Source organism: Pipistrellus kuhlii, unplaced genomic scaffold (assembly GCF_014108245.1).
Source record: "Pipistrellus kuhlii isolate mPipKuh1 unplaced genomic scaffold, mPipKuh1.p scaffold_m20_p_36, whole genome shotgun sequence".
Lineage (NCBI taxonomy): Eukaryota > Metazoa > Chordata > Mammalia > Chiroptera > Vespertilionidae > Pipistrellus > Pipistrellus kuhlii.
In genome coordinates this window covers 4,397,616-4,416,615 of record NW_023425536.1, presented here as the reverse complement: position 1 = coordinate 4,416,615, position 19,000 = coordinate 4,397,616, and the positions used below count along the sequence as shown (strand labels likewise).

The 19,000-nt window shown below is 38.3% G+C and overlaps 1 protein-coding gene across 1 annotated transcript in view; it reads left to right on the top strand.

The window, feature by feature from the left end:
* ERCC6L2 (ERCC excision repair 6 like 2) overlaps positions 1–19,000 on the top strand; it is a 117,866-nt gene that overhangs the window by 53,861 nt on the left and 45,005 nt on the right. Inside the window, exons 12-13 of the mRNA XM_036461321.2 lie at positions 4,813–4,908; positions 13,128–13,227. Coding sequence (XP_036317214.1) covers positions 4,813–4,908; positions 13,128–13,227 — 196 coding nt within the window. The remainder of the gene's footprint in view (positions 1–4,812; positions 4,909–13,127; positions 13,228–19,000) is intronic.

Here is a 19,000-nt window from a genome sequence, read left to right as displayed (position 1 = left end):
TGTGAAGCTCTTTATCTGGCCTTCGATTCTGAGTGATAGCTTTGCTAGGTAGAGTATTTTTGGCTGTAGGTTCTTGTTATTCATCACCTTGAATATTTCTTGCCATTCCCATCTGGCCTGTATGGTTTCTGTTGAGAAATCAGCTGACAATCGTATGGGTGCTCCTTTATAGATAACTATCTACCTGCTTTTCTTTTGCTGCTTTTAATATTCTCTCTTTGTCTTTTGCTCTTGGAATTTTAATTATGATGTGTCTTGGTGTGGTCCTCTTTGGATTCCTTTTTTGGGGGGTTCTGTGCGCTTCCTGGACTTGCAAGTCTATTTCTTTCACTAGGTGTAGGAAGTTTTCTTTCACTATTTCTTTCAATATATTTTCAGTATCTTGCTCTCTCTCATCTTCTGGGACCCCCATAATTCTGATGTTGGTTCGCTTGAAGTTGTCCCAGAGGTTTCTTACACTATCTTCAACTTTCTGGATTCTCTTGTCTTCTTGCTTCTGTGGAGGAGTGTCCTCTGGCTCTTTGTGTTCCAAATCTTTGACTTGATTCTTGTGATCTTCCATTCTGTTTTTAGGTCTCTGTATAATATTTTTTATTTCAGACAATGTATTCTTTATTTCTAGTTGATCCCTTTTTATATCCTCATAGGTCTTGTTTCTTTCATCGGCCTTTTCTAGGAAATTCTTGAAAACCCTTATAAGAGTGGTTTTGAACTCTATATCCAGTTGCTTTTTGTCCTCCATTTCTTTTGTTTGTGATCTGTTTCCTTGTGTCGGCATTTTCGCTGCTTCCCTGAGTTGGTAGGGTGGCTTTGTTTGTTAAGATGTCCTATATGGTTCAGTGGATCAGCCTCCCAGTTACCTGAAGTGGACACTCTTGGTGCACCCCTTTGTGAACTGTGTGTACAGCCTTTTGTAGTTAAGCCTTAATTGTTGTTGGTATCACTGGGAGGAACTGACCTCCAGGCCAATTGGCTGTGAGGATCAGCTGTGTCTATACACAAAAGCCTCTGTGCTCAGCTTGGATGGGGCGGAGTTTCAGAGTGGACCATAGAGCCTTAGCTTCCTGTCAGCCCCGCCCTATGAAGTTCCTGAGTCTCTTTTGGTACTCAGTGCTTTAGTACTTGCTGCAAGCACCTCTGAGAGAAAGATGCCCTCAAGTTTCGCCCACTACCAGACAGTCTAATCTCTCCCCCAATGGGCCCAGAACTTGGGTTCAGTGCAGTTGGAAGCGGGGTTCGGTGCAGTCCGGAACTTTTGTTTCCTTCCCGCTAGGGCAATCCAGCTGCACAGTCAACAATCAGTCCTCTGCACTCAATGTGCGCGACTCTGGAGCTCTGCCTTTTGCCGCTCCCCTGAGTTTCTACCTTACAGCCCAGATTCCCTCCGTATGAGCTTGGGTCCCCAGGGTCCGGTCTAGAACTGGGGTTCAGTGCAGTCGGAACTGGGGCTCAGGACAGTCCAGAGCTTTTGTCTCCTTCCCGTTAGGGCAATCCAGCGGCACAGTCAGTCCATCCTCTGTGGGCAATGTGTGTGTCTCTGGGGCTCTGCCTTTCACTGCTCCCTGAGTTTCCACCTTACAGCCTAGAATCCCTCTGTATGAGCCTGGGACCCCTGGGCCCCACCCAGAACTGGGGTTCATTGCAGTCAGAACTGGGATTCAGCGCAGTCCGGAGCTTTTATCTCCTTCCCGCTAGGGAATGCCAACCGGGCACTCAGCCGCCCCTCCTCTCCGGCTCCGTCCTCTCCCCACATGCGCACCGTGTCTCCATACCTTAGGCTTTTACAGCTCCTCTGACTTTCCTTCTGGTTTTCTCTTTCCTTCTAGTTGTAGAATTTCCAGTCAGTCAACTTTCCTGTAGTTCTGGATATTGTCCACTTTACATTTTAGTTGTATTTTTTGAAATTGTTGTGTGAGGCTGCAGTTAGGCGTTTACCTATGCCGCCAGATTGGTTTTCCAGTTGTCTTTATTGATCCTTACTTAATGTACGGTAAGAAAAATAAGATTTTTTTTTTCTTCCTCTGCAGAGCATTATGAGCAGTAAATGCTTTACTGGAGTTTCTTGTAAAGTTCCATGAGCATTTAAAGAATAGGCATATCAAGAAAGAGCATAGAAGGATGGTGATGTTTAAACTGGCCTTTTATCGATAAGATTTCATTAGAAGGAAAAGCAGGTTTAAATAAAAGGCATTTCAGGCAGATATAACAACGTTAGTGCAAAAATGACCAGGGAATTTACATGGTTAGAGCTTAGGATATATGGAGGGAAGAGCTGAATATGTGACTAAATAGGATGAATTACTAGTTAATTTAATTGAATGTCCTGTGACAGGTCCTGTAGAAGAAAAGAAGTAAAAGATTCTGACTCAGCTCTTTTAAAGTTTAACTAAAAAAAAAAAAAAAAAAAAAAAAATGAGGATAGAGAGAATAGTTAAGAAATATATATTGATAAAAGGGTGGTTTCAGTATAATATGCTAAATGTCAATCAAAGGAAACACAAAGAAGAAATATTTAGTTTATCCTTTTTTGGCAATGTTGATGGACCAAGTAGAAGTTAGCCAGGCAAAGAAGAGAGCAAAGAAAATCACAAGTAGAGTATGGAGACAACTTTAAATATAGTGATACTTCAGTGAGATAAAGTCTAAGAATACAAGAGTTGTTCTCTGATTGATAACAATTGGGGGGGGGGGAGGGGATTTAAACAGAGGAGTGACATACTTAGCTGTTTATATTTTGTGCTTAAAATAATTTTATGTAATAATGAGAATGGATTTAAGTCCTGAGGTAAGGAAAGACAGTTAAGAAGCCAATGAAGTAATACTTACAGGTGAGATAATAAGAGCTTGAAATAGAGCAGAGGAAATAGAATTGTAGAAGAAACTAGAGAAATACATTTTTGAGCTAAATTTGAAAGGATTTAATATTGGATGGTTTTTTACTTTTTGTGGAATTTTAATTTTTTCCTCTTTTGAGTCTGTTGACAAATTATCTTAGATTTATCTTAATTAAAGAATGCCATGATTTCCCTTTAATTTCTGAAGGATATTTTGTTGGATATAGAATTCTCAGTTGACAGTTTTTAAACATTTGAAAAATGTTGTAAAACTACCTCTGGCATGCATGGTTTCTAATAAGAAATCCACTGTCTTTTGAGTCCGTTTTCCCTAAAAGTGGTTTATCATTTCTCTCTTATTGCTTTCAAAAGTTTTGTTTTCAGAATTTTATGATGTGTCTTGACATGGATTTCTTGGCGTTTATCTATTTTATAGTTCCATATTACTTCTTGAATCTAGGTTTATGGCCTTTCCCAAATTTGGGAAGTTTTTAACCATATGTCTTCAGATACTTTTCATTCTGGGACTATAACAATATGAGTGTTATTGTCCCTCAGATCTCTAAGACTATGTTCATTTTCTTTCAGTATATTTTCTTTCTGTTGTTCAGATGGGGTAAATAACATTGACCTGTTTTCATGTTTCTGACTCTGTTCTCTGTTATCTCCACTATACTGTTGGGTCCATTCCATCAAGTTTTGTAATTCAGTTATTTTTCAGTTCTTAAATTTTCACTTCTTTATATCTTTTCTTTCTTTGCTGAGACTTTATATTTTTACTTTTTTTCAAGCATATCTGTAATTTCTTATCAGAGCATTTTTATTATGATTGCATTAAAATTCTTGTTAGATAATTCCAACACCTGATTCATTGTTGTCATCTGTTGATTGTCTCATTTTCACATCAAGATTGTCTTGGATCTTGGTATAACTAGTAATTTTTTTTTATTATATGCTGGACATTCTTTGTATTATATTCTAAAACTTTATATCATATTTAATTTTTTTTTACCCAGATACCATACCAGTCACATAGGGATGGAAATCTATGTTTTCTACTTGGCTTCTGTTGACATTCTGAGAATGAGGTGCCTCATTAATATTTTCTACAATAGTTGACCTCCACTGATGCTACTGAGAAGAAATGAAAGTCCCAGCTTCTTAATCAGTCTTCTCTGGTACCACCCTTCATTGGGTTAAAGGTGCTTCATTACATTCAAGCAAGAGTGGAAGTTAAGTCTCCTCACTTAGCCTTTACTGGCCAGGCTGAGGGTGGGGCCACAGATTTTTTTCCCCCCATGGTGTTTACAGGAATTGGCTGGTTATTGTCTAACATATTTCTGAATTAAAAGGGTACACCTTTCCTGGTTCTTTAGTTAAAGGAAGAAGGATTTACTTGGGGCCTTGTTTGTGTGTGACTGTTGGCATTTCCAGTTCACTAGCTTCTCCAGAACCCAGTCTGGGACATTTTAGGCAGGAAAAAAACCCACACAGGAAACTTACTGTCATATCATTCCTCATGTTTGTAGTTCCTAGGCAGTCTGTGCTCTCTCACTTTTCACCGTCTTATGTTTCTTTTACATATAATATCCAGGTTTTGCATGCAGTGGGAAGAAAAAGACAAAGTATAGCTACTCCTGGCTTGATTTTTTTTAATGTGTATATTACTTTGCTTAGCTGCAATATATTAATAGTTTTTAAAACTTACGTTAGGAAAACCTTACAGAAATAATATTCAAGTATAAACAGCATAGTCTACTTAAGTGGACTCTAATGGTCAAATTTTTTAGGGATATTCTAGAGTGGTAGAAAAATAATATTTCATAACTGTTTCATTTGTGGAATATTTGTGTTTTATCACTTTTTTATGATGTGAGTGTAATATTGTGTTGATTTGTTGTAGAAATCTGGCACAATTGAGTTATAGAACAACAATTATTATTTTACTGTTTTAGTATGTTCTTTCTGTTTCCTCCAGGGCTGGTGGACTAGGCCTCAATTTTGTTGGTGCCAATGTTGTTGTATTATTTGATCCTACGTGGAATCCAGCCAATGATCTTCAGGCCATTGACAGGTATAATACTGACAAAATGTAAAGTGACCTGAAAATACTTTTAACCTAATCACTTTTCTGAATTGTTTAGGTTGTTTATCATATGACTGTGATTAGAAGATAGTGAAAACCTTGTTTTGTTTTGTATTTTTTTTTTTTTTTTTAAACACACTTCTATTTAAGATAACCATGGATTTCTGAATCCAACTGGCAGGCTGATAGCTATTTATTTTCCATTCATCTCAGAGTCCCATTATTATGTCAGAATTGATTTAAGAAGAAAGATTACATCCACACTACTTCAGGAAAATATGAGAGGTCACTACTAGTAGATTAAAAGTTTAAAGAAACTCCTGAAATAGAGAATGAAAACAGAATCTGTGTGATCAAGAAACTCGCAGAGTAAAACCACAATCTAAAGTTGACAGCACAGAGGAAAAAAAAATGAATATTTTAGAACATAAATAATGCCCTGGACAGGACATAAAACATACATAGCTACGTCTTCGTGATATTTATGAGTTCCAAAGATAAAGAGAAATGTCAAAAGATGCCAGAGTGAGAAAGGAGGTAAAATTATGTATAAAAATAAAGACAAAAATATAAAATAGTTCATCAACAAAGAAATTTATGTTAATGGGTATATGATACAGAGAACAATAATTTGTGACTTCCTATATAATAAAAAGCTGATATGCAAATCAACCAAATGGCTGAATGACCAGTCATTGTGACATGCACTGACCACCAGGGGGCAGACGTTCAATGCAGGGGCTGCTCCCTGCTGGTCAGTGTGATCCCACAGTGGGAGTGCCGCTCAACCAGAAGCCAAGCTTATGGCTGGCGAGTGTAGTGACGGTGGTGGGAGCCTCTCCCACCTCCATGGCAGTGCTAAGGATGTCCTAAGCCGCCAGTCGCACATCCCCCAAGGGCTCCCAGACCTCAAGAGGGTGGAGGCCAGGCTGAGGGGACCCCTCCCCCCAAGTTCACAAATTTCATTTACCAGGTCTCTAGTCAATAACATAAAAGTGGGGGGCAGAACTGTAAAAGAGGTGTGTTTTGTTTTTTTTTTAATACAACTAAAGTTAAATTGATATCAATTTAAAATAGATAGTATGGGCAAGGTCTGAAGTGAGACAGGCGCTGGGTAGAGGTGGGCAAAGGAGGGGGAAATGGGAGACATCTGTAATACTGTCAACAATAAATACAACACATTGTCATGCAAACAGTAACCAAAAGAGAGTAGGAGTGGTTACACTAATATCAGACAAAATAGACTTTAAGTTGAGACAAATATGGATGTTTTACAGTGAAAAAAGATCCAATTCACCAAGAAATTATAATAATAATAAACAAATGCATCAAACATCTGAGCTCCAAAATATATAAAGCAAACATTGACAGTGTTATGAAAAGAAATAGCTAGCTCCACAATAATAGTAGGAAACTTCAATACTCCACTCTCAGTAATAGATAGAACTCACTGTCAGAAGATCAATAAGGCAAAGGAGGACTTTAACAACACTTAGATAAACTGGACCTAATAGACAAATATAGAACTGTCCTACAGCAACAGCATAATACACATTTTTCTCAAGTTCCAATGGAATGTTTTCCACAATAGACCATATGTTAGGCCATAAAACAACTCTTAATAAATTTAATCCTTACTTGAAGATATGGTTTTATTGATTTTTTTTAGAGAAAAACATCAATGGGTTGCCTCTTATACACTCCCCGGCGAGGCATCGAATCTGCAACCTTTTGATGTACGGGACAACACTCCAACCAATTGAGTGACCTAGCCAGGGCAGTCTTAATAAATTTAAAATGATGAAAATCATACAATTTCTAGTCTAATCACAATAGAATAAAAATGAAATCAGTGGCAGAAGAAACACAAGAAGATTCACAGATACGTTGAAATTAAACAACCCATTGGATTAAAAAAAAAATCACAAGGAAAATTAGAAGATACCTTGAAAAAAATTTAAGTTACAACAAACCGGAAGTTATAGAATGCAGCAAAAGCAGTGCTAAGGGAAATTTATAGCTGAAAATGCTTACATTAAAAAAGAAGAAAGGTCTCACATCAACAGTTTAACCTAACATTTTAAGGAACTAGAAAAATAAAAACAAACTACCTTAGCCAGCGTGGCTCAGTTGGGCATCATCCCATGTACCAGGGGATTGCTGGTGGATTCTGTCAGGGCACTCGCCCATGTTGAGGGGCTCAATCCCCGGTTGGGGGCATATAGGAGGCAGCAAATCTATGTTTCTCTCTCAATTGGATGTTTTTCTCTCCCTTTCTCTCAAGTCAATTAAAACCATATTTTTAAAAAAGAAAACTAAATTCAAAGGAAGCAATAGGAAGGAAATAATAAACCTTAGAATGGAGATAAACAAAATAGAGACTAAAAAACAAAATAGAAAAATCAACAAAACCAGCAGTTTTTTGTTTTTGTTTTGTTTTTTGTCAAAAAGATCAACAAACTTGACAAACCTTTAGCCAGATAGAAAAAAAAAAAAAAGACGACTTAAATAACTTGAATCAGAAATGAAAAGAGGGACATCACTACCGACTTTATAGAAAGGAAAGAATTATAAGACAGTACTATAAAAATTATATACCAAGAAATTGTAAAACCTAGAGAAATGAATACATTCTTAGAAATATACAGCCTATGAAGACTAAATCAAAGAAATTAAGAAATGTGGATAGATCTACAAGTAGTAAAAAGATGCAGTCAGGTCAGTAACCAAAACTGCCAACAAGCAAAAGCTCCCAGGACAAGATGGCTTTGCAATGAATTCTACTAAACATTTAAAAAGAATTAATACCAATTCTTTTCAAACTCATCCAAAAACTGGAAGAAGGAATACTTCCTAATTTATTTTATGAGGCCAATATCACATTGATACTAAAGCCTGACAAATACCTATACGCAAAGAAAACAATGCAAGTAAGTTGGAAAATATCCTGTGTTCATGTACTGGAAGACTTAATGTTATTAAGCTATCAATCAATACTGTTCAAAACTATCTATTGTACTAATTCAGTGCAATCTCCATCAAAATTTCAATGAAATAGAAGTAAAAGGTTTTAAGAGACCACTGTGGATAATTGTAGGCCAACAAATTCTGTAGCCTAGATGAAATGGACAAATTCCTACAAGCCTACAAAGATTGAATCATGGATAGAAAAACCTTAAAAGACCAATAATGACTGTGGAGATGGAATCAGTCGGAAACCTCCCAATAAACAAAAGAGCAGGACCTGATAGATGGCTCTGCTGGTGAGTTCTACCAGACATTAAAAAAAAATTAACCCCAGTTTTTCTCAAACCCTTCCAAAGTAAAGAAGAGGAAACACGTCCTCACTTATTCTGTAAAGTCAACATTACTCTGATACCAAAATCAGACTAAGATACTATTAGAAAATAAAACTACCAACCAGTATTTTTCTATGAATAATTATGCAGAAATCCTTAATATAATACCAGCAAACTGAATAAGTAGCATATTAAAACAATGATACATCATAACCAAGTTAGATGTATTCCTGGAGTGCTAGCATAGTTCAACATTCTATAAAGTCAGTCACTGAAATACATCATATTAGCATGATCATCTCAGTTGATGCAGAGAAGACTTTTTGACAAAATTCAACACTCTGTCATGATAAAAAAAAAAACTCCCAACAAACTATGAATAGAAGGAAACTACCTCAACATAATAAAGGCCATTTGTAAAGAAACCCAGAGCTCTTATCATACTCGGTGGTAACAGATTAAAAGTTTTTTCTCTAAGAACAGCAGTGAGGAAAAGATTTCTGTTTTCACCACCAATAAAATAAAATAAAATAAAATAAAATAAAATAAAATAAAATAAAATAAAATAAAATAAAATAAAATGAGGTACCCAGGCTTGTCAAATTTGTGGAGACAGAAAGGAGAATGATGGTTATTAAGAGTTAGGGGGCGGGGGGAGGAGGGAAGAGGAGAAGAGGAGTAGGGAATGAGCCCTGTGTTTCAGTTGAGGGAGGTGAAAAAGTTCTATAAAGAAGATAGTCATGATGGTCACACAGCAGGGTCTTTATACTTAATATGACTGAACTGTACACTTCTAAGTGGTTAGCCCTGGCCAGTGTGGCTCAATTGGTTGAGTGTCATCCTGGGCACCAAAAGGTCGCCAATTCATTTCTGGGTCAGGGTACATGCGGGCTCAGTCCCTGGTTGAGTTGTTTGTATGAGGAAACCAATTGTGTTTCTCTCCCCCTCTCTCCCTCTCCCTTTCTCTGTCTCTAAAATCAATAAAAACATATTTTTAAATAAATTAGCTAATTTGGTAAAAATTGTTTAAATTATTAAATTTTTATAGATAACAAAAAACAAGGCAATCAAGAGATAAGAACTGATTATTTATAAATAACAGTGAAATTACTATATCAATATTTAAGTTCTGATACTAATTTAGAATGTAAAATTTATTTCTTAGGAAAATAAGATAGAAAGTAAAAGAAAGATATTTAGAAAAATAGAAAAGTAAAGTAAACCTAAGGAAAATAGAGGAAATTGTATAAATTACCAAATTAAAATAAAAACAAACCATAGTAAATCACTCATTGAAAAGAGTAAAATAGACAAACTTTTGAAAAGTCTAAGCTGAGGGGAAAAGGCATATACACAGAAAAGCTCAAGAAGCAGAACAGCCAAATAAGTATCAAGAGTATTTATTTATAACATCTTTAACATTTTCTAGAATATAAATGATTAAGATTGACTAAAGATGGTGTGAAAATTTTTTTAAATAATCTTAGAAGAAATTGAGAAGATATCAAAGATGTACAACTTTATGAAGGACTTAGGCTCACTTTTTTTGTATGTTTTGTTTTTTAAAATGAAGATACACATTTTTTTCAATATTTATTGATCACTTATCGCTTCTTGGCCTTTTAGCTAAGATCAAGTGCAATATTTATTGATCACTTAGTATTATGTATAAGATGTCACATTAGATATATGTCAGTCAGAGCAAATTAGATATGGTTTTATTTTGTCCTTATAGAAATTAAAATAATTTATTTGCTCAAGTTTACAGCCAGTAATTGTCAGGATCAGGATCTGAAACTACACAATCTTACTATAGAGACTACATGCCTAACCAGCCTCTTGCCGTTGATAGCTATCAAGTAAAATGGTCAAATGAAAACCACAGAAAAATCTCTACTTTTTCTTTGTCTTATGATATTTGTTGTAATGTTGTTCTTTTTCATCTAGGCTATCAAGACTCAGTATCTTATTTATCCCAGTATTCCCTTAAAGCATAGTCATGTGGTTCCCAACGAAAGTTACTTGATAATAAAACTAAATGAACAACATTTCTCTTCTCCTGCCTGCCCTTTCACTGACTCTGTTAAGTGGAGCCCCGACTAGCATGGCTCAGTGGTTGAGTCTGGACCTATGAACCAGGAGTTCACAGCTCGACTCCTGGTCAGAGCACATGCCCAGCTTGGGGACTCAGTCTCCAGGGGGGGGTGTGCAGGAGGCAACCAATCAATGATTCTCTCTCATCACTGATGTTTCTATCTCCCTCTCCTTTCCTCTATGATAGGGGTGTTGAACTCAATCAGAGAAGGGGCCAAAATCTAAAATCCAGCCTAAATCACAGGCCGAATGGTTTACTGAACAGTCATAAACTGTCATTGTGATGGAAACGCAGCGGAGTGCAGTGATGACAGCTTGGTGCGGGCCACATTGCAAGGCCTGGCGGGACGGATTTGGCCCGAGGGCCGTGTGTTTGACACATGTGCCATGAAATCAATAAGAATAAAAAGGGGAAAAAAGAATAATCTTGATCTCCATACTATGTAACCGTTTCTTGACACCTGGTCAAAGACCCATCATATAACATCTCTACTTTATGTACCAAGAAAATGAAGCATAGGTCCAAAGTAACATGTACACAAGCTTTTTGTCTCTAAAGATTAAGGAATCCTATATAATAAAACCCTAACATGCAAATCGTCCAAACAACAGAACAACTTGTCGCTATGACATGCACTGACCACCAGGGGGCAGACGCTCAACGAGGAGCTGCCCCCTGGTGGTCAGTGCGCTCCCACAGGGAAGTGCCCCTCAGCCAGAAGCAGGGCTCACAGCTGGCGAGCACAGTGGCAGTGGTGGGAGCCTCTCCTGCTTCCTCTGCAGGCAGGCGATAAGGATTGAGGGGTCCTGGACTGTGAGAGGGATGTCTGACTGCCAGCTATTCTGGACTGCAAGAGGGCGCAGGCCAGGCTGAGGCACGCCCCTTTCCGTCCCCTCCTCCCCCCACCATGCACAAATTTTGTGCATCGGTTCTCTAGTATGTACTCTAACAATCTGTCCCATTCACCAAACAATTGGATAACAGTTGGATGGCCATACACCCAAAAGACTTTTCTTAAATCCAATTAAAAAAATTTTAGACCCCAGATCCATGGTGGGAGAGAAAGGGATGGTGAGCCCCTTTGTGTCTAAGCTGCAGGATGGAAGTGGCACTGCAGTTACCTATCATTCCCTGAGCCCCGTGCCCTGTGGAGGTATAAGGTTTTTGGAACCCCATGATGCCCTCTGGTAAAGGCCTTCTCTGTGAGGACGAGGGGGTGATGGGGCACAAGGAGCACCAACTCTAACAACATAGAGTAACTTTACAAGCTCAAAATCATATACCCCCAAATTGTAACATTTTCCGGCAGGAGGCAGTATGGCCTGGCACGTGACCCCCCTGGTGACTGTAACAGGTATTTAGGAGCAGATGACCTCATTCAGAGCATCTATTAAAGCTCCACCTGGGAGAACCTGCAGGGACTAGAACCACAGTTAACCAGTGTTGTGAGTCAGGTTAGAGTTTTAATTAGCACTGTGGTTCCTACCAAAACACCTGGCGTACTACAATAGTTAGCTGAGTGACTCCGTCAGCCCCCAGGGAAATCTCTGGATGGGGACCACCAATCTCACTTCTGTAGCCTTACCAGTTGTTTAACTGCTTTTCCCCAAGTTTGTGTTGTTTTTTCTCTTTAAACAGTACAGTTTCATTGAGATGTAATTAATACATCATAAACTGCTCATGTTTAAAGTGTACAATTAATAAGTTTTGATATATGCGTACAACTGTGAAACCATCACCACAATAATAGTCACTATGTCCATCACCCCCACCCCAAATTTTCCTTTTGCTACTGTTAATGTAAAAACATCCAAACCTATAAAGAATTTTTGTGAACTTATTTGAGCCAAGCTATCAACAGCTGCCGGGAAGAAGAATCTCAACAAATTAGGATAAAGCTTCCGAGAATGGCTGTTTTTATCCTTGTTTTATAGATTAAGGAGGCAGAAGAAAGCGGTGTGGGGGTGAGGTGAGGGGGGAAACCTCTGGGATTGGGTAAAAAGTGAAATGATAGACAAATTGACAAATTACTTGGGTGGGTACAGGATAGTTTATAGTCAACAATTAACATGATAACAATAGCAATGAAAGAATTTGTGTCTCTGTCCTGGAGCCCAGGACATTTGGTTATACCCTAAGGGGTCCGGAAAAAAAGGGAAGTTACAAGTTACCCTGACATTTCAATGATATGTTGCAAAATATATAGATGCAAAAAGATAATAAGTACAGTTAAGCTTAAGGTCGAAGTTGTCAGGGAAGATACTGGGTTAGGAAGTGACTACCTACTATAGCTGCTTTTAGTTAAATTTCAGACCATCCTTTGTGGTTACTTGAGGTCTTTGAGTTTGTAAGATTGCCATGCAGGCCTTCCCAGAGCTTGTTAGGTCAGCATGTGGCCCCTTGCATCCACACTACTTTATAATCCCTCTCCTGCCCCACCCCAAGTCCCTATTCCCAAGCAGCCACTGATCTGCTTATTCTATCATTAGTTTGCATTTTTGAGTTTTATATAAATGGAATGATTTGGGAACATTTATAAGTTTAAGATTACGATAAAAGAAAAATCTAACTTTAAGAAAAAAATTTGGACAATAAAAGCTTATGTTTGTAACAAAGTTGATATGTACATTTTTCTATACTTTTCCATGACTGGTCTTTTTATATTAATTTCTATTTTGCACTATTATTAAATAGTATAGCATATATAAACATAAAATGTTTCTTTTTACATTAATCTTCCATTTTTATGTCCAAAAGATACTGCCTCAATCCAAAGTTGTTTCACTTGATTTTTGTTTTCAATATTTTTGCAGAGCATATAGGATTGGGCAATGCAGAGATGTCAAAGTGTTTAGGCTGATATCCTTGGGAACTGTGGAGGAGATCATGTATTTACGGCAGGTATACAAACAGGTAAATATATTTTCCTTCTTTTAATTAAAAAATAAACATTTGCCTATTTTCAAAAATTAGGAACAAACATGTGTAAATATATATTTTAAATTTTATTCTAACTGTAATATGACATTTGTTAAGATTATCTATACACGTGTGTCAAACACACGGCCCGCGGGCCAAATCCGTCCCACCAGGCCTTGCAATGTGGCCCGCACCGCGCTGTCATCACTGCACTCCACTGCGTTTCCATCACAATGACAGTTTATGACTGTTCAGTAAACCATTTGGCCCGCGATTTAGGCTGGATTTTAGATTTTGGCCCCTTCTCTGATTGAGTTCGACACCCCTATATAAAAGGCTAAGTGTCCCTCTGACTGGTAGCTATGATGCACAGTGACCACCAGGGGGCAGACACTTCGACCAGTAGCTATGACGTGCACTATCCACCAGGGGACAGACACTCAACACAGAAGCTGCCATGATTCATACTGGCTATTTAAAAATAAATGGCACCATGGACCTGGCTCCGAAAAAACCAACACTCGGCTTCCCCCACATGGGACACAGGCCCCGCCACCACCCCAGAGCAACACCCCACCAAATTGCAGCCAAGATCCCATGACACAAAATGTGGCCCACAGCCCAGCCCGGCCTGGAAACAGTACTCTGGGCGCCAGGTAATGATTGTCACTTAGCAACAGCTGGCTTCCTTTCCCTAGCAACTAGCTTCCTTGGAGTTTCTTCAGCCTAGCAACCCGACTTGCTTTATAACCAGGTGCAAACATTTTACAATTCAATCAAATGTCTGTGAAGCATTTTCCCATGCTTCATCTCATTTGATCCTCACAGAAGTCCTGGAGTTGGTAGATAAGAGACTCGGTAGAATCCTATTTTCATTAGCCAGAAAACAGAGATTTAAAAAATTTAGAAACTGAAAAGAAATAAGAAATGGTGAAACTTGAAAATGACTTCAGGTTTTCTCACTGTGCAGAATATAGTCAAACACTGCTGCAGTTAAATATTTTATTCCTTGTTCTCCCTGCGTGATCTACCATAATTGCTTTGTGTTGATATTTACTGTTGTGTTGCTGAAATTACCTGAAAGAAAAGTTGGGGTGCTTCACTGGGCTGGGAAAAGTTTAGCTACATCAGAAAGCAGGTCTAATTAAGCAAGTTTATATCTATATTATAAAAGCCTAAGCGACTGTTACGCCGGAACAGCCAGAACAACGATCAGTTGCTATGATGCGCACTGACCACCAGGGGGAAGATGCTAAGCCAGAAGCCAGACTCATGGCTGGCAAGAGAAGTGGTGGTGGTGGGAGCCTCTCCTGCCTCTGCAGCAGCGCTCAGGAGCAGTGAGCTGAGTGGTAAGGAGCAGAGAGTAGGGAGGCAGTAAGTAGCAAGGGGTCCCAGACTGCGAGAGGGTGCAGGCTGGGCTGAGGGACCCTCCCCTCCCAGTGCACGAATTTCATGCACCGGGCCTCTAGTATACATATAAAAGGTGAGTTTGACTCACACATGTGTGATACATATAAAGCTCTCGCTGGCGCCAATTGCTCGCGTGTGTTTTGATCTGCCATTGTCTACCATGAATTTGGTTGACACTTCTATTATAGAAAAAGGGCGAATAGCAATATTAAAATATTTCTTTTAATTAATTTCCTTTCACCGTGCACAAATCTGTGCACCGGGCCAATATACTTCTATAAAACAGATTCTTAAGTTCATTGAATTTTAGAGCCGAAAGTTTCTTACGGCAATACTTCTTAAACTTCAATGTGCACAGGAATCATCTAGGCTCGTGGTCAGCAAACTGCGGCTCGCAAGCCTCGTGCAGCTCTTCCACAAATACCACGGCCTGGGCGGGTCTATTTTGAAGAAGTGGCGTTAGAAGAAGTTTAAGTGTAAAAAATTTGGCTCTCAAAAGAAATTTCAGTCGTTGTACTGTTGATATATGGCTCTGTTGACTAATGAGTTTGCCGACCACTGGTCTAGGGGATCCTTAAAACATCTTCTGATTTAGTCAGTCTGGGTGGAGCCCAAGATTCTGCATTTTTTAAAAATATATATTTTTATTGATTTCAGAGAGGAAAGGAGAGGGAGAGAGAAATAGAAACATCAATGATGAGAGAGAAGCACTGATTGGCTGCCTCTTGCACACCCCACTCCTGGGATTGAGCCCACAACCCAGATAGGTGTGCTGACCGGGAATTAAACCTTGATCTCCTGGTTCATAAGTCAGTGCTCAAATACTGAGCCACACCGGCTGGGCAAGATTCTCATTCTTACAAGCTCAGAGAAGTGCCAACACAAGTATGTGTACAGCACAGTCAGAGCAGCGAGGTCACGGTTTCCCAGACTGTGGACCAAGACAATGATATGCTACAGACAGGATACAGGTGCACTGGGATATCCACCCACAACTCTGAGCAGCAAGATGGTCAAAGCCAGCTTTGAGTAACAACCTCTGTTTATTCCAGGTAAATGTTCGTATGTTACATATGTTGCCATTTTCTATATTTCCCATGACATGAAAAAAAGTGAGGAGAAGTGCCTTAGAGATAGTGAATGCAACTGTTTCATGTTGTACATAAAATGAAACTGGGACCCACAGCCACCTCAGTAACTAGAGTTATAGGACTCAGGCTCAGGGGCCCCACTACTATGCTGGTGCCTTTAGTATTTATCTAAAATTGCATTAATTCTTTAATATCCTTAGGGTATCAATTACTCTTCCAGTTATGCCTCTGAATAAACAAGGTTTATTTAGTTTATAATTGCTGACTTGAGAAGATTTGGAATGAGGTTCAAGTTTAATTATAAATGTTAAATTTGAATTACTCCCTATATATTTAGTTGGCATTTCTTTAAGAGCAAACATCTGCCACATGTGGTGGTAGTTAACCTAAGAATGATCCAATCTTAAAATTAATGCTGTTTTCTTAATTCTAAAAATAGATCTGTACACAGCAGTTTTTGTTTTCTCTTAAAGCATTTAGCTCTGTAAGAAGCCTTTCATCTTTTTGTTCCCTAGTATATAGCACAACTACTTAAAAAATAGTTTTTTAAACGAGTTTAACCAATCTCGGAAAAAAGTAGAGTATTATTTTTTCAACTTAGGAGCAGTTCTTTAGAATAATATCTTAGCCCATCACAAGTAAGAGTCTTTTCCTCGATCGTGTAATTTTTCATAGGCCCGCTACTACATATGTACAGGGTGAGGCAGAGGCAGGTCTGCAGTTGTTCATATGGAAAAATAATACAATAATAAATAATAATACAAAAATAAACTCTGTGTTTTGTGTACTCACAACTGTAAGCCTAATTTTATCCTACCCTGAATATAGTTTTTAACTATTCATCTGACTATAATGAGATAAAATGGCCTATTATATAATGTATATTATATACTACAGTATATAATAAAAAGGCTTCAGAAGATGAGGATAATTTAAATTTTCAGAACTTCGTAGTATCTAGTTACTTATTAAAATACTTTTTAAATGTGAACCACTTAGGGAAGATTCGACCATACAGCTTGGTAGGCACAAATAAATATGAGATGGCAATCATGGGAGGAAATTAAATGTTATTTAAAAGATTGATTGGACTTTGAACCAAGGGTGCATATGGCATATACACACTAGCCTCCCACGTGTTTCTTAGATCTTTGGGGGGAAATAAATATCCAAAAATAACTTTTAGAGAAAAAAAGAAACACCTGTAAAAGTGTTGGGAAACAAGAAAAGTTTACTCTGTGGTCCAGAAATTATAAGGAACCCTGAAAAACAGAAAGCAGATGGGATCAGATTAGAGGAAGAAACCAAACTAAACTCAGTCAGGAAACGGCCACTGAAAAGGATAGGTGTAACTTCTGGATATTCCAAATTTAGAGTTACCAGATACTAAATAAGGGAGCTTGGGGGTGACCTAACAAGATGGTTTAACCCTTAACATATTATCCCTTTGCACCGAATTATAGCCAACAGAGTGTCTGCCCCCAAGAGAGATAATAATTGGAAATAGTGGGATCAAAGAAGCAAGGCAGAGCAGCATTTTGCTGGAATCAAGAAGAAGAAAGGTCCTCCCACTGCCCAGAAAATTGCACCTCCCTGCTCTGAATAGTCACGGTAGTAGGGTGAGATAAGCACAATATTTGAAGACAGATGAATACTCAACAAAAATAATTTTTTAACAATTTAGGAAAATAAACACTGAAAATGGTCCTCAAAGATATCAGATCCTAATCCCTGTAAATGTTATTTTATTGGGGGGGGGAAGGGGAGGGGGGAAGGGATCTGGTTAAGTTAGTGATTTTTAGATGGAGAGATTAACCTAGATTATCCCAGCATGGCCCAAATCATAATTGGCCTTTTAAGAAAGAATCAAAGGGAAATCTGACCCAGAAGACAAGGCAATGTAGCCTCAGAGGCAGATATTGGAGTAATGTAGTCACAAACTAAGGAATGCTGGCAGCCGCGGGAAGCTGGATGAGGCAAGGAATGGTTTCTCCCCGAGAGCGACTGGAGAAGGCATGACCCTGCCAAAACCTTGTCGTCAGCCCAGTGACATTGATTTCAGACTCCTGGCCTCCAGACTGTAAGAGAATACATTTCTGCTTTTTAAAACACTAAGTTTATGATAATATTAAGGAGCCATAGGAACTCATGCAGGCACTCCAAAAAAAGAAGTAACTTCAGAGGAAACAAAATCAATGGAAGAGATTATGAAAGAAATATAAAGAATATATTCAAATAGTAAGTGAGGTTGTAGGACTGTGGACACAAGAACAGAATACTAGGAAAAATCATCCCAAACAATGAAAAACTCCAAAGATAGGCTGAGTAGCAAAGAGCAAAGTTTTCACCTGAAAGAAAGCCACACAGTTCTATCGTACATTACAGAGCAAAAAGACAGACACAACACATGGAAGAAAAGTTAGGGGGCATGACAGCTAGATCTAGAAGCTCATTATCAGCCTTTGTATGTTTTCTTAATTAATTTTTTTTAAATTACAGTTTACATCTAGTATTATTTTGTATTAATTTCAGTTGTACCCGCATAGTGGTTACCACCATTATCAGTCTTATAGGTGAAGAAGAGAACAGAAGGAAAAGAAGGGAAGAAGTCCCAAGTAAAAGAGACATGTAAAATGTAGCAAGCAAGCCTGCAGGGTAGCTCAGTTGGTTCAAGCACTGCCTCAATACACCAAGGTTGTGGTTCCATCTGGTCAGGGCACATACAAGAATCAACCAATGACTGCATAAGTAAGTGGCACAACACATTGATGTTTCTCCATTGCTCTTTCTGAAAAATCAATAAAGTAAAAAAAAAAAAAAAAGGGAAGAGAACAAGTTCATAGCAACTGTCCTTCAGGTTTGGAACATTGCATGTAATCTAAAGTTTGGCTTCAGAAATTTAGATATATTTAGAAATACGTTTTTTATTTATAGAAGAGTTGTGAGAACACCACAAAGAATTCTTAATTAACTTCATCCAAATTCCCCAGTTGTTCACATTTCACCCCATTTGCTTCCTTTCTCTCAGCTGTGATCTTTAATCTTTTTCTGAACTATTTGAAAGTTTCTGGTTTATCACCTCTAAAAATAGTCTAGTATAGATTTCCCCCGAACAAGGACACTCTCTTATTTATATGTACATGTGAAAGTACTGTTACGCTTGCCCTGGGTTGGCTCAGTTGGCTGGAGCATTGTCCCATGCACCAAAAGGTTGGGGTTCAATGCCCAGTCAGGGCACATACCTGTGTTGAAGGTTTGATCCCCAA